Raw genomic sequence first — 16545 nt, 5'->3', positions numbered from 1 at the left:
ATTTCGGAACATGAATAATATATGATCCCATCCTCTCACAAATCCCAAAGCATCAATTTATTAGCACCATATTGGCAAGGATGATGCTCTGATATACAGTACATACAACTACAAGTAAATCTTAATCATATTATCTGCTATGTACAGTAAACTTTGGAGAAGACTTAGTAATTCCATCTCAATTGGAATACGTTGCATGGAAAATGCAGACTATCTCAGAAATGAAAATCTCTCACTAAACATTTTAAAAATTGTGTTTATTACTTACATTAGAAGGTTTCATTCCTGTGTAAATTGCAGTAAAAGGAATGCCTCTATCCTTCATTTCTTGGGTGATTCTTCCAATATGATTATCTATTAATGAGAATGCTATATAGATTAATTTGCTTAGATAGATTCAAAGAGAACTAAAGTTAAAAACCAATACATACATTTATTTGCACAGTAAATAAATAACATTGCGGATGTCATTAGTAATTATGTATAATGATCTGATTTCCACTGATACTACAATTGCAACCCTTGTTTGTGCTACAGTGAAAATGTGTTTCAAAGTGGAGAGCGTTGCGTACTGTTCAATGATGCCCCTTTATTAAAATAAACTGGCACACCTGTCTCAGGCTATCCATTTTGTAGAGCATGTAGGAAATTCATAAAAAAAAATTATTTAGTATTTACCGCACTAATCCAGTTCTGTATGGTACTTGGTGCATGGCAAAGTAGGGTACCACTTTAGGCCTTGCACACTGAGTTTCTAGCAACGAGGGAGAAAGTGCTTTTATAAGTGTAGTAAGAATTAAGACAGTCATTAAAACATCTGGTGAATACTACACCTCTGTATGTGTGGGCATTTGCCATGTGCCCAGAGACATACTCATGATGGCAATCAGTGCCATACCTTCAATGAAAATGTTACCAGATGTTCATGTCAAATTTAAGGGCCTCAGAGTGATGGACCGCAGATACATTATTGTTCACTTCAGGCATTATATTTTTTTTTGCCAAACACGTTTTCTGATAAAACTTTGAATACATACAGTAAGTGTCATTTTAGTATGTTCTGTTTTTTATGTTAATTTTCTCTGTTGCCGCTTGCCTTTCATTGTATTTCTTCATGTTTATTGACAAAAAAATTGCATATATTTTGTAAATTTAGTAACTATTGTTACCCTCTCCCCTCCTCTACCTCTCTCTTCTTACCTCTCCCCCTCTCCATTTCTCTCTCTTTCTCTATTTTTCTTTACATGTCACCTTTTGAATACTTTAAATAACTAGATAACATTGTGCAAGGTAACAATTCTATGGTAACTGAATAACACATTTTACTGTACAGCTACGAATCACTGCAGGAATTGTCAGTACTATAAAAAGAAACACTGTGATTATTGTTGGGGTTTATTTAAGTATAACAACTAATAAATATGCACTTGTGTTAGAAAATAAAGTGAATACTATATATGTAGTTGAACTTTGACAAGTTATAAAACATTACATTGCGTTACTACTCAGTCGATGTAATTTACTGAATATCAGCTCTATTTATGTTTCGTGTTGATAACACTCTGTAAAAATGTTACAACTCAAAAAGATGTGTCCTCATTATAGCATTCTGATGCCTTAGAGACAATGATACATTATTTACATTCCTTGGAAATAAAGTGACATCTGTAGATATAGCTACCAAGAATGTCACTGACCTTTGCTTTTCAGCACAGAACAATCTTTATTGAAAGCTCTACTTGTCATTTGTACACTGCTAATAACTACTAAAGTGTCAGTGCATGGGCTATATATAAATGCATTCATTAATAGATTGTTAACAGTTCTAGCAGTCCCTGTTCTGCCATACTGTATAAAACATATGTTATGTGCAAAATAGTATGTTTCATAGAATATCATTGAAGGAGAAAGGAATATACTGTAGCATGATATATCTAAATGGCTTCACTTTCTTGGTTTGCAGACAATTATATATATATATATATATATAGTGGCGGGAGAGGTACTTTGCCACCTGTAAGCTACACACAGGGTCCTTGGGGTGGATGGGAAGTGTGGATGGACCAGGTTCCCATCCATTTGGCCCAGACCAGGTCGTATATATGCTTCTTAGCCCAAGAAGCTGCTTCATCAGCCAGCATCTGGGTGCTGGGTTTAAAGCAGAGTTTCTCCCATGAGTCAGGGCTCCTAAAGGCAGTTAGTGTCCAGGTGATAGGCCTGCTAGGGACAGTGGGATCCGGTGGGCTGGGCCACTAGTGTCAGGATGCCGGGACCTGAACGGTTCCTTATTAAGTAAGTGGGAGTGAGGCAGGGCCTAACCTCCCTGGTAGTTTATACTAAAGACAGTGATCTTTCTTTTATGTGTATCTTTGTTTTTGAGCTACCTGAATAAAAGGTATTTGTTGTTTTTGCACAAGCCTGGAGTCGGTCATTGGTGGAAATTTTGTAGCAGAGTGCATTCTAGCAAGACTCCTGTTACAAATGGCACCCAAACAGGGACCCTTCTGCTAGTCGTGTCACACGTGGCAGAGGACCTAACAGCCGCAAGGTAGCTGCACACATACCAGCGAACTCCAGACCAAGCTGAACTCGAGGGCATCAGTACCAGACCAAGGGTGTTGTGAGTAGTGGTTAAAACCAACACCACGGGGTAAAAATAATGATATGTTTTGTTTAAACTGAATGTGTTTGATTTTGGTGCAAAGAGGTTAAACAGTTTGCCTGGCCTGTTATGTCTTATATGCTTTGCACCATTCATTGAAAGTAGCTGTGCTGATTTGCTCTAAGGGGTTGCAAGCAGCTGATAATTTATGACTGAATTTCTTTTCCAAGCTTATTTTTACCTGTGCCTGCAAAATCTAGTAATGGGAGTCTGGTGTCCCTGTTAACTAGCTCATTAAGACCATGCAAGCAAAGTTGAAACCTTTTATAAATGTGGTTCTATTTAAAAAGATAAATTTTGTGGCACTATGTGTCCCAGCAATCCCTGAGTTCTAGTTTTAAAAGCCTGAAGGGAAACGTTATTTATTTGCACTACCAGTGTAAGGTATTTGGGACCACTATGTACATGCTACCTTTCAGTGCTTTGTTAAAAGCTTAATCTGTGCTAAAAAGAAAAAAGGATTTTTTATTTTCCCTTTCACTTACAGTTTTCAAAGTTAACAGTGTGAATAAAGATTTTCAGATATGCAGCATATTCTGAAGTGTATCTTCAAATGGTTAACAAAAAGAGAATTCATGCTAAAAAAACAAAAGGAGTGACAGCTCTAACCCCTCAGGTCAGGAACTTAAGTGACCCTATTAAAGCCCCACAGTTGGAGAGTGAAGTGGAGAGCTTATTGGGGAGTAATCCAGATCTTGGGGAAGATTTTAGCATGGAACCTTTTTTTTGGTGTCACACGATAAGTGACCTTGAAAGCAATGTCCAATTAAAGAACCAGGAGCTAGAAGAACTTAAGGAAAAATGGGATTTCCTTCAAGAGCAGGTGAACACCTTAACGCAAAAGTTGGAGGAGAAGGAATCTCTTTTGTCTGACTCTCTGACCAAATTGGGAAGGAGTAGAGAAGAGATTGTCAAGCTCTCAGGCCAGGTGTCAGAGTTGCAGAAAACCTTGGCAAAGGCTAAACCCAGATCTGAAAACTTTGCAGTACATAGCCAAGGACTATTAGAGGAAATGTCCTGTGACCAGACACGATATGGGAGTTTGATGCTGGCCAATAAGGCTCTTTCGCAAGACTTGGTGGAGCTTCAGGAGGAGTTTTCTAAGCTGAAACCGTTGGCTATGCCTAGTTTCAGTTCAGAGACAGGTGTAGCTACACCAATTGCTGAAGACGTTAATCCGAATGTGGGGTCAGAGGTATTATCAGCCAAAATAGAGATGCCATCTTCAGGGGAAATGACGCCAATGGTGGTTCCGGTCACTGGAAGAATGGTACCATACTGTAGTGGAACCCAGCTATACTGGATTCCCTGTTCCAGCCAGAAGGAACAGGAAAGTTGAGCCAGAGCTGCCATTGCCTAAGGCCCGGAAGGCTCCCTGCTATGCCACTAATAAGGCCATCTGCCTGGAAAGTGGAAATGAGGGCCCTTCCTCAGAGGTAGAGCATTTACAGGCACTAATGTCCATTCAGTTAGTATTGCCATTCCAGAGCATGGAGGAAGCTGCAGTCATTATTGCGCAGCGCACAGAAAATCCACAGGAATTTTTCAAGCAGCAAGGGAGAGCCACATCAGAAGGCAGTGTTTTGTTGTTAACCCCTAGGATGGCATTGAGAAATTCCTCCAAAGCAGGACCACCTCATTCTCCAGAAAAAGAACGTTGTAGTTTGGGTGAAGAGTGGAACAAAGCCCTGAGTTCAGTGGAACTTGTTCAAGATGGAGCATGGCAGCCACAGGGGCTCACAGAAGATGTGTTTATGGAGACACGAGATGAGGATGTGGGACTCCCGGCTGCTCCTCCATTGACAGGGAGTGAGGAGGAAGCGGTAATGGAGCTGGGAGAGGTTGACTTGATGTCAAGTGATCATCCACTTCCAAAACAAGAATCCTCTAATCTGCTGGATCTGTGGCAGAATGATGAACCCCAGGAATCTACCTGGACTTATGGCAATTTCATGACTACTCAAGAGCCCATCGTAGAACAGGAAGTCTTATCTGAGCTGGAGATTGCTTCTGTTGAGGTCTTGGAAACCCAGGATCCTTCTCCTGTTGACGCGATATATGTTCAGAAGTCAATCCCTGATGGGACATCACAGGTTCAGAAGCCCCCGGTTCTGGATATCCAGTGCACATGTGAGACTTTCTCTGATGAATCACAGACAAAGACTGTACCTTTGGCGGTGTCTCGCCTACGTGAGCTAGTCATGGCTAAGCTAGTTGCAATACAGGAGTCCACTTCCAAAGTCATCCAGGAACTTGCTTCTGAAGGGGTTCCCTTCATGTATGAGGAGGATAAGGTGCAAGATTTTGATCTTGGGGTTTTTGCACCCCAGCATGATCCACCATGTGAGGCTCAAGATTCAAGTGCTGAACTGGGACAGTTCATAAAGGACACACTAAGTAAGGAGCAAGAACCTGTCTCAGAGGAATCGGAGCAGAGTCCCATTTCCGATGTTGCTCTACCCAGGAAGAGATCTCTATATGAGACACGAGAGCTGGAAAACTTGAGAGGAGAGTTCCAAAAGCTGGGCCTAAGTAACAGCCAGCTAAAAGAAACAGTGAAGGAGATTCCTAAACTATGGAGTCGAATAAGAGACCTGGACAAGAGACTCAAAATAGGTTATGTGCCAGTCATAGCATGGCAGGAGTCGGTGACTAGGGTCAAAGATGGGATATCGGAGGACGAAGCAGTCACGTTAATGAAGGAAATGTTATCAAAGCTGGAAAGACTGAAGGAAGCACTAAAAGTTCAACACATGAAAGAACTTTCTGAGACTCGGGACCAATGCCTCACTCTGAGGGAAAGGGTGGGGGCAAAGTTGGATAATGACCTCAGAACAATTAAAGTCAGGGCAGAGACTAGGTGTTACCGGTGCCAAGAGCTTGGCCATAAAAGGTGGAATTGTCCATATAGGCCAAGACCAGTGAGGGCCGTGGTGACTACTAGGCCCAGAGTGAATGTAAAAACCTTCCCCAGTCCAGAGTTGGTTAATCTGAGGTGTCGCAAACACCCAGAAAAAAATTAAGCAACTTCCTCAGTAGCCAGTACATCCGAGCCCAATAAGGGAAACATCCATAAAGGTGGAAAGGTGAAGAGAAGTGGAAGTTTAGTGGGCAACAGGAAGTTGTCCATTAAAATGACCACTTTGGCCACTATGCCAAAGTGGAGGGAAAAAGAAGGTGGCACAGTGGAGTCGGTGCCACCAACCTTTAATGGAAATAGATTCCAAGGCCTGTTAAAAGGGCCTCGGACGTGTACTTGGGAGAGGAACTTGGGACCCAGGTGTATGGGCCCAAGTTATGTTCCAAGATTTGTCAGCCCAAAATAATTGGCAAAGGTGAAACCTTGCCAATGTCACATGCTGCTTTTCTGAGCTACGAAAAGCTGAGGGAAAGGGTATGTGGCAGGAGAGGTACTTTGCCACCTGTAAGCTACACACAGGGTCCTGGGGTGGATGGGAAGTGTGGATGGACCAGGTTCCCATCCATTTGGCCCAGACCAGGTCGTATATATGCTTCTTAGCCCAAGAATCTGCTTCATAAGCCAGCACCTGGGTGCTGGGTTTAAAGCAGAGTTTCTCCCATGAGTCAGGGCTTCTAAAGGCAGTTAGTGTCCAGGTGATAGGCCTGCCAGGGGCAGTGGGATCCGGAGGGCTGGGCCACTAGTGTTATTAAGTAAGAGGGAGTGAGGCAGGGCTTAACCTCCCTGGCAGTTTATACTGAAGACAGTGATCTTTGTTTATGTATATCTTTGTTTTTGAGCTACCTTAATAAAAGGTATTTGTTGTTTTTGCATAAGCCTGGAGTCGGTCATAATATATACATTTTTTTTTATAAACTTTTATCTTTATATTAGATTTGCTCACCATTCTCTGAGAAGATCTTTGCAGCCGATATTATGTCTGATCTGCATAGAAGTAAAATTTGTATGTCAACATAGTAATTGTACATTGTATGTGTCCAGTTATTTTATTACATGCATTTACAAATATATTAAATCATAAAATACAAAATAGGAATTTTAGAAACTGTAATGTATGCTCTCAAAAAAAACTTTAAAGATGTATGTCTGCTCATCCCCACTAATAAATCGTAATGTGTGTATCCTATACATTAGTATATATGGAACTTTATGCACCCTACTTTAAATTCTAAGGCTATATTAAGTCATCATAATTTTAGGGGGAAGACCACAGTTATTAATAAATATTCTTATTATCTTAGCAAAGAGTGTACTGTAGGTAAGGGAGAAAGACTGACAAGAAAGATCTGTAACCATTGTTGTAACTATAGTTGGTGCAAGGGCTATCATTGCTATGGGTCCCAGAGGCGTAGGGGGAATGGACCCAGGTTATAAAGTTGTACACCAATTTCTCTAATTTGCCTGCTAAGCAACTGGGTCTGATCCATTACCTGCCTGATTTGTGTGACATTACATTTTCAGTGAGAGGAGTGTGTAGGGGATGTTAGAATGGTAGGGGGGGGGGGGGGCACTGTAATGTGGCACAATATGTACTGGAGGCCACTGTAATGTGTCATAATCTAATCTGTTTATTGTAATGTGGAGGGCAATATCATGTTACATAATAAGAACTGGGGCACTGTAATGTTATATAATAAGAACTAGGGCACTGTTATGTGGCATACTTTGAACTGGGGACACTGTCTGTCATAGAGTAAATTGGGGGTACTGTGTTGCATAATGTGTGGTGCTGGCAGTCCTACAATGTGACATCATGTAAACTAGGGAGCTATGATGGTTCATAAATTAAACTAGAGCACCACTATGTGGCATAATATTAACTAGGGCATCATTATGGTACAGAAAATTAACCAGGGCACTATAGTGGGGCATAAAATTAATAAATGCTGTGAAGAGGTGTCTTTCAAGAAGCTTTGGGACAGGGGCCCCTTCAGTATGTTGCTATGGGGCCTACAAAATTTTGACTATATCCCTTCCTGTAACATTGATGAATTACCAGCAATTACTGTACCTTGGGATAGACTGTAGTCTTACTATGATTAGGTTTTGTTCAGTGTAATCCAATTCAATTAAAGATACATTTAAAGAGTCAATATTGATTATATTCCAATTAGTTTGTTTTTTAAGGTAACCAGGCAGATTAGCAATTGTCTTCTTCTCCACGGCAGGCAGAACAAGGCTGGCTGGAAAGGAATCCAGAATATCCTGTAATAGATGCAGAGTGTATTAAAGCTACTACTATGAAAGTTCATGTTCCATGGTTGAAATATTTATTTTGCACATGATAAATGGCTAGGGTATTCATGCAGTGATAGAATAATTATGTGAAGGAAATTACTTCATATAAAGGTCAGCTGTCAAACATGGAAAGGCCCAAGTGCAAGTATTTTAAATTATGCATGACAAGCAAACACTGGTATCTGGAGATCATTTATTCAGTTGTGAAAGTCATTATGCATTGTTCATGCTATAATAATAACTAATTGAATTACAGTAACAAAATAATCATATCATCATGTCACATTAAAAATGTACCCCTGGCCAATCTAGTACTACTGTTTCAACATTGTCACATTACAGACAAAAGGATATGAAATGTTTGCATTCCCGTTTCCATGCAGGCCTTCTGCTTGCCTAATAAATTGTGAGGTACTGTATGTTAATGCACTTTATAATGTTAGTTTTCAATTTACACTGCTCAAAAAAATAAAGGGAACACTTAAACAACACAATGTAACTCCAAGTCAGTCACACTTCTGTGAAATCAAACTGTCCACTTAGGAAGCAACACTGATTGACAATCAATTTCACATGCTGTTGTGCAAATGGAATAGACAACAGGTGGAAATTATAGGCAATTAGCAAGACACCCCCAATAAAGGAGTTGTTCTGCAGGTGGTGACCACAGACCACTTCTCAGCTCCTATGCTTTCTGGCTGATGTTTTGGTCACTTTTGGAAACTGGCGGTGCTTTCACTCTAGTGGTAGCATGAGACGGAGTCTACAACCCACACAAGTGGCTCAGGTAGTGCAGCTCATCCAGGATGGCACATTAATGCGAGCTGTGGCAAGAAGGTTTGCTGTGTCTGTCAGCGTAGTGTCCAGAGCATGGAGGCTCTACCAGGAGACAGGCCAGTACATCAGGAGACGTGGAGGAGGCCGTAGGAGGGAAACAACCCAGCAGCAGGACTGCTACCTCCGCCTTTGTGCAAGGAGGAACAGGAGGAGCACTGCCAGAGCCCTGCAAAATGACCTCCAGCAAGCCACAAATGTGCATGTGTCTACTGAAACGATCAGAAACAGACTCTATGAGGACCCGACGTCCACATGTGGGGGTTGTGCTTACAGCCCAACACCGTGCAGGACGTTTGGCATTTGCCAGAGAACACCAAGATTGTCAAATTCGCCACTGCGCCCTGTGCTCTTCACAGATGAAAGCAGGTTCTCACTGAGCACATGTGACAGACGTCACAGAGTCTGGAGACGCCAAGGAGAACGTTCTGCTGCCTGCAACATCCTCCAGCATGACCGGTTTGGCAGTGGGTCAGTAATGGTGTGGGGTGGCTTTTCTTTGGGGGGCCACACAGCCCTCCAAGTGCTCGCCAGAGGTAGCCTGACTGCCATTAGGTACCGAGATGAGATCCTCAGACCCCTTGTGAGACCATATGCTGGTGCGGTTGGCCCTGGGTTCCTCCTAATGCAAGACAATGCTAGACCTCATGTGGCTGGAGTGTGTCAGCATTTCCTGCAAGACGAAGGCATTGATGCTATGGACTGGCCCGCCCGTTCCCTAGACCTGAATCCAATTGAGCACATCTGGGACATCATGTCTCGCTCCATCCACCAACGCCACATTGCACCACAGACTGTCCAGGAGTTGGCAGATGCTTTAGTCCAGGTCTGGGAGGAGATCCCTCAGGAGACCATCCGCCACCTCATCAGGAGCATGCCCAGGCATTGTAGGGAGGTCATACAGGCACGTGGAGGCCACACACACTACTGAGCCTCATTTTGACTTGTTTTAAGGACATTACATCAAAGTTGGATGGATCAGCCTGTAGTGTGTTTTTCCACTTTAATTTTGAGTGTGACTCCAAATCCAGACCTCCATGGGTTAATAAATTTGATTTCCATTGATAATTTTTGTGTGATTTTGTTGTCAGCACATTCAACTATGTAAAGAACAAAGTATTTAATAAGAATATTTCATTCATTCAGATCTAGGAGGTGTTATTTTAGTGTTCCCTTTATTTTTTTGAGCAGTGTAAATATATTACATTACAGTCAATAAAACAGTCAGGAAATATGTACTAAAAAGCCAGCCTTACCCCATCTTCTTCCAATGACTGCTAGGTGAGCACAAATTAATAAAAAAAAAAAAGAATCACTATAGTTGGTAAATGTAAAATGTATAGGGGGCTTGTTAACTTACCTGGATATCCCAGTTAAAATCTTTTATGCAATATACTGTAACTCCTCCACAATTGTGGGTATATACAAAATGTCAACATTCAGAATTTCAATTCCAGTATGTTGAATGTCGACTTTCATAATGTGGTCATACTGTCAACATTACAGGGGTTAGGCTGCAGTCAGGGATAGGGGTTAGGCCTTGGTTAGAGTTCTAAATGTTATGTCAACATGCACAATATCAACGTTGTCAACATATCGTACATGTTGACATTAACAATTTTGATTTAATGACTACACACTGTCAGAGGCCGTGGCTTACCTCCAGTATCAGGGTCCGGGGCTTGCCCGTTCAGTGGCTGGCATGCTGCAGTGTCAGGGAGCTGGTCGCGGCCGAGGTGAGATGCGATGGGTCTGGCGGCAGTGACTGGTGCGGGCTCTGGAGTACCAGAGATGGGTCACTGGGCAAGTGAGGGAGCAAGCCCTTGTGTATCTGCTGTAGTGGGGGCCGCCATGTTGGTCTCGGTGGTTTTATTCAGTCAATCCCAGGCAGCTTCCTCTTTTAAGAGGGGACAGCACAGACTCTAACACTGCCAGTGCTTCAAGTTACTGCCAAGAGCAGAAGCTGTAGCTCTGTGCACCCTCAGGAAATTCCTGTGGTTGTTTCTTGGGCTCCAACGGTCTCCAGCTCCACTCTCTGAGTCTTCCCTGTAAACTGCCACTGTACTCTTGCCGACCGTCCTTCCAGTTCCGTTTACCGCGTCTATCCGCCCTCCAAGCAGCGACCTCAGGTACTCTGTGACTGTAGAGGGGTTCCCAGGTCTGCAGCAGTGCTCGTCAGTCAAGCATTCATTCTTCAGTGTTCTTCAGCCATGTTTGTGAAGCATTCATTCTTCAGTCTTCATTCTTCAGTCTTCTTCAGCCACATTTGCCAAGCATTCATTCTTCAGTCTTCATTCTTCAGTGTTCTTCAGCCACGTTTGCCAAGCATTTATTCTTCAGTCTTCATTCTTCAGTGTTCTTCAGCCACATTTGCCAAGCATTCATTCTTCAGTCTTTAAGTCTTCATTCTTCAGTGAGCCTCAGCCATGTGTGATGATCTGCAGCCTTGTCCTCCAGGCATATCTCCTCAGCCTCCCTAGGCTTCATTTGCCTCCTCTAGTGCTCCAGGTTTCATGAGAAGGAACTACATTCCACCACCTTAATTCCTTCCTGCTGTGGCATCCACCTCTCCAACAAACACCCACGTGTCGGATCTTCATCTTCAGCCCGTTGTGACACAAGGGTCATATCTTCATGAACAGACCATACACAACAGTTTTGCTATATGATGATTAATTTAAAAATACGTTTCAAAACTGCTTTATGATCCGTAAGAAATGTGACATTGTTTTTTCTTTTTTGTGGGTCAGCGTTGGAGGAGGGGTAGATTAGCACACAAGTTTATATAATTCCTATTGAGATTTTGTTGTTTATGTACATTATATAGAGTGGTTGAGGTGGGCCGGTATACGGTACCATACCACCATCTCTCCTACTGCTCAATTTGTAATACTGTACTTTTGAATTTTATTCACTAAAGTTTTCTATACCACCATACCACTTATATCATATATACACTTTCCAGGAGGTGCTAAATTAATGTGGGAGAAAATAGAGGTGGGTGGTGCTTGTCTTTTTTTCTCCAAGCAAATTATACTTGTGACTTCCTGTGACAGCCTGGGTACTTACTATCTGCACTCTCTGCCTGTAATGTGTATGTATAATGTCTATTGTAATAAAAAGTCAAGCCACCCCTCTTACTGTATTCCTGGTGCATCTACTCCTGATGCTTACACGAGGTGGAAGGTACATATGTTACCTACCGTGACCAGGGGCAGATTTACGTGGGAGGTCACCCGTAGACACAACAGTAATGGCCGCCCCTCGCCTGCCTAATTTTATTATTTTTATTGATCGGTTATAGGCCTTCATTTGATGATAGCCAATTTAACAGAATAATAACAAATTGTTACACATAATTACTAAGTAGGACAGCTTACAGGGGCAGTATGTGTATGTCCTATAAGTTTACACTTTATTCAAGATGGCATATGGTATAGTACAGTGGGCTTACAGTACCAACACAAGCCTTCAAGTGCCGTCCCCAAACAAGTGCAGCCCCTAGGCACGTGCCTCACGTGCATAATGGGAAATTCGGTACTGACTGTGAGTTGCCCACATTTTGTGTCTGCAGCCAACTGAAAATATGCTTTCCTCTGTTGTTTTTTGTCCTCTGAATGAAGTCCTCTGTGTTTACTGACCAGAGTTTAATGATGCAATACCACTACATGTATAAAGCCATCTTGCAGTTTAGTTTTCTCCGGGAGAATTGTCTTCACCCTCTGGAGCTCTTCCTCAGAGAGTGCATGTTGCAGTATTTGATTGTATAGATAAAGGGTTTGATTCATCCACTACTGTGGTTTTATGCTAATTCCATGGCTGATTGGTGTACTATTGAGACACATACTGACCGTGGCGATGATCCACTATTGTGAGTGCAAAGACACACAAATTGTTAGGCGCCGGGGTCCGCATGTCCGCGCGGCCCGGCGCCTAGCAACTAGGGACGCCGTGCGCGTTCAGCCGCCGGCTCCCTAGCAACGCTAGACGCCGGGCGCGCTGAGCCGCACCGACCCTAGCAACGGGGACGCCACGGGCGGACCGCGTTCCCCGTTGCAGGGCCTAATTAACAAGCACACACACTTGTCCTCTGGCCGTGCAGCAAGGCAGCTGCACGGCATTTATTCCCAATCAGGCTCTAAGCAGCTGATTGGAGGACTCCCTGTTAAATACCTTCCCAGTACTTCTCACAGACGCCGGTAATAGCTTCCTGCATGCTGCTTTGGTTTGCTGAGAGTCTGTTCCAGTCCTGCTGTATCCGGTCATTCCTGTCCTCAGAAGTCCTGTATTCGGGAGTTGTCATCTCATCCCAGGAAGTCGTTTGGTCCCCAGTTGTCCTGACTGATCACCTTTGTATATCGAGTGGTGTTCCGTGAGTTGCGGCTCTGCCGTGTGTTGCGGCTCAGCCGCTTTATCTTTATATATTCTGTTTTTGGAGCATTTGCGGAGGGTTCCGCTTCCACAAGTCCTCTCTGGAACTCGGCGGTGCGGGGTAGGAGAAGTGGACATGTGGATATTTTGGTTGTCCTTTTCCCTGGCGGTGTTTCCGCACATATTCTAGTATTAAGTTAGCTTGTAGCCCCTGGCCTGGTTGTTTAGTCAGAGGGCCCCTTGTTATCACCCTGTCTCGGATTTCCCTTTGTCTCTCATTAAGACCTGGGGGGGCATCGGAGTTGGGCAGACATAATCCGCCCTTCAAACGCGGCTGCCATGGGCTCAAGCAACCATAGTCTCGCAGGGGATTTCCGACAGCACGGGTGAGACAACGGAGTTAGGGCGCAAGGGGCTATTTTCCATTCCCGCTCCCTTCCCCAGCATTTCGTTCCAGTGCTCCGGTCCTCGCAAAAAGATCTCCTCAGACCAGAGTGCTGGAATCATAACATTATTACCGGCCATACAAAAAAATTAAAATTAAACAGGGCTTTAATTTTTTCCTCCCATTCAGTTTTTGTTAAAATTTTTTGGCCTCATGAATCCGACAGGTTTAGGGCCAAACCCTGGCCAGCTCTTAGTCAATCAGATTCAAGAACTTACTCAGATGGTTCAGGGTCTTTCTCTTCGGGTGAGGTCGCAGGAAGATCTTTTGCGAGCCTCCCCAAAGGTAGTCCCTGAACCAAAGATGCATTTGCCTGACCGTTTTTCTGGCGATAGAAAATAATTTTTTAGTTTTAAAGAATCCTGTAAACTTTATTTCCGTTTAAGACCTACTTCCTCTGGTTCTGAATCTCAGCGGGTTGGGATTATTATTTCTTTACTCCAGGGGGATCCTCAGACCTGGGCGTTCGGTTTAAGGGCAGAGGATCCTGCGTTGTTGTCAGTAGATGCTTTCTTTAGGTCTTTAGGGCTTTTGTATGATGACCCAGATAGAGAGGCGTCCGCTGAAAGTCAGCAGCGCGCTCTCAAACAAGGAAGAAATCCTGCAGAGGTTTATTGTACTGAGTTTCGCCGTTGGTCGAACGACTGTGGCTGGAATGACCCAGCCCTGCGCAGTCAGTTTCACCTCGGCTTATCAGAGTCTATTAAAGACAGTCTCCTCCAGTACCCCGCTCCTGAGACTCTCGATAAACTCATGGAGCTTTCTATTAAGATTGATCGTCGTCTCAGAGAGCGGAGGGCTGAAAGAGGAACACCTGTAAGGTCAAGTCCTTGTGTTTATTCCATTCCAGAAGACGTAGAGGAGCTCATGCAGATGGGTCTCTCCCGGCTGTCTCCTGAGGAAAGGGCCAGAAGGCAAAATTCCGGTCTTTGTTTGTACTGTGGTGGTAAGGGACATTTTGCTCGTAACTGTCCGAACAAGTTGGGAAACGCTTTGACCAGGTGAATTGTGAGGGGGTTCACCTAGGTCTGCAGCTTATCTCCTCGAATAACTCTCTTTTAGTCCCAGTTAAGGTTTCCTTTGGCAGCCTCAGTTCTTTGGTGTCGGCTTTTGTTGACAGTGGAGCTGCAGGAAACTTTATGGATTTAACTTGGGCTAAGGCCTTAGGCATTCCTCAGTTACCATTGGGTAGGTGTGTCACCATGCATGGCTTAGATGGGAGTCCGCTTTCCAACGGGGTTATTACTCACCGTACACCTCCCGTAGTACTTACAGTAGGAGCTTTACATTCCGAAAAGATCGAGTTCTATCTAACACATTGCCCAGCAGTTCCAGTTGTTCTGGGTCACCCTTGGCTGGCCTTTCATAATCCCACCATTGATTGGCGGTCCGGGGAGATTTCACAATGGGGTACTTTTTGTGCTAAGGAATGTATTTCGTTTCCAGTTAGAGTAGCAGCTATCATTCCAGAACTCATTCCTGTGGAATACCAGGAGTTTGCCGATGTATTCTCCAAAGGCAATGCGGACATTCTGCCTCCCCATCGGCCTTATGATTGTGCTATTGAGCTAATCCCTGGTGCCGCATTGCCAAAGGGGAGATTATATGCATTGTCCGGGCCAGAAACTTCGGCTATGAATGACTATGTTCAGGAGAGCTTACAGAAAGGTTTTATTAGACCATCAAAATCCCCTTTAAGTGCTGGTTTTTTCTTTGTGGAGAAAAAGGATGGCTCGCTTAGACCATGCATAGATTTTAGAGCCTTGAATAAAATCTCAGTCAAAAACACCTATCCTTTGCCGTTGATTTCTGTACTCTTTGATCAGTTACATTCTGCTGTGATTTTTTCTAAAATTGACCTGAGAGGAGCTTACAACCTCATCCGAATTAAATCTGGAGATGAGTGGAAGACGGCTTTCAGTACTCAGTCGGGTCACTACGAATACCTGGTGATGCCGTTCGGCCTGTCTAATGCTCCAGCAGTTTTTCAAGACCTCATTAACGATGTGCTCCGTGACTTCCTAGGGAAATTCGTGGTCGTTTATTTAGACGACATCTTGATTTTTTCTGAATCGATGGAACAACATATCACCCAGGTACGTCTGGTTCTTCAAAAGTTACGTGAGAATCATTTATATGCCAAACTGGAGAAGTGTGAATTTTACGTCACGAAAGTATCTTTTTTAGGGTACATAATTTCCCCTCAGGGATTTTCCATGGAACCTAAGAAGCTTCAGGCCATCCTTAATTGGGCGCAACCCACCAATTTAAAAGTAATTCAGTGCTTTTTAGGGTTTGTGAATTATTATAGGAGGTTCATTCATTCTTTTTCTGACCTGGTTGCTCCCATTGTGGCTCTGACAAAGAAAGGAGCGGATCCTACCAACTGGTCGCATGAAGCTGAGTTGTCCTTCCGGGCTCTGAAACAAGCCTTTGTCTCAGCTCCAGTCCTCAGACATCCTAATCCGGAATTGCCCTTTGTTGTGGAGGTTGATGCCTCAGAGGTTGGAGTGGGGGCTGTCCTTTCTCAAAAGGATCCGGTGTCTTTGGACTTACAGCCTTGTGCCTTTATGTCCAGGAAGTTCTCCTCCGCTGAATCCAATTATGACGTTGGTAATCGGGAGTTACTGGCGGTAAAGTGGGCTTTTGAGGAGTGGAGGCATTGGCTGGAAGGAGCAAAGCATACTATTTCGGTATTGACTGACCATAAGAACCTGCAATACATTGAATCAGCTAAACGGCTTAATGCCCGGCAGGCACGTTGGGCATTATTTTTTACTCGTTTCAAATTTTTTATCACTTTCAGGCCTGGTTCCAAGAATACTAAAGCTGATGCCCTGTCACGTAGTTTTCTTCCGGTTCACAATAACAATCCTGTTGTTACCCCAATACTTCCATCTTCGGTCATCCGGGCAGGCCTCACACAGGATTTATTTACCCAGTTAAACCAGCTTCAACACCAAGCTCCTAGATTTACTCCTGCTGGTCGTCTTTACGTTCCTGAATTTTTGAGAG

The 16545-nt window shown here is 43.6% G+C and overlaps 1 protein-coding gene across 1 annotated transcript in view; it reads right to left on the bottom strand.

The window, feature by feature from the left end:
* LOC134932613 (V-type proton ATPase subunit S1-like) overlaps window positions 1-16545 on the bottom strand; it is a 163382-nt gene that overhangs the window by 84904 nt on the left and 61933 nt on the right. The window contains exons 4-6 of the mRNA XM_063927180.1: window positions 7654-7847; window positions 6526-6566; window positions 269-354 (exon numbers count right to left, since the gene is read on the bottom strand). Of these exons, the coding sequence (XP_063783250.1) occupies window positions 269-354; window positions 6526-6566; window positions 7654-7847 (321 nt within the window). The remainder of the gene's footprint in view (window positions 1-268; window positions 355-6525; window positions 6567-7653; window positions 7848-16545) is intronic.

This window comes from Pseudophryne corroboree, chromosome 6 (assembly GCF_028390025.1).
Source record: "Pseudophryne corroboree isolate aPseCor3 chromosome 6, aPseCor3.hap2, whole genome shotgun sequence".
Classification (NCBI taxonomy): Eukaryota; Metazoa; Chordata; class Amphibia; order Anura; family Myobatrachidae; genus Pseudophryne; species Pseudophryne corroboree.
Note: the sequence above shows the minus strand (reverse complement) of the source record. Positions and strands in the feature narration are given on the sequence as shown.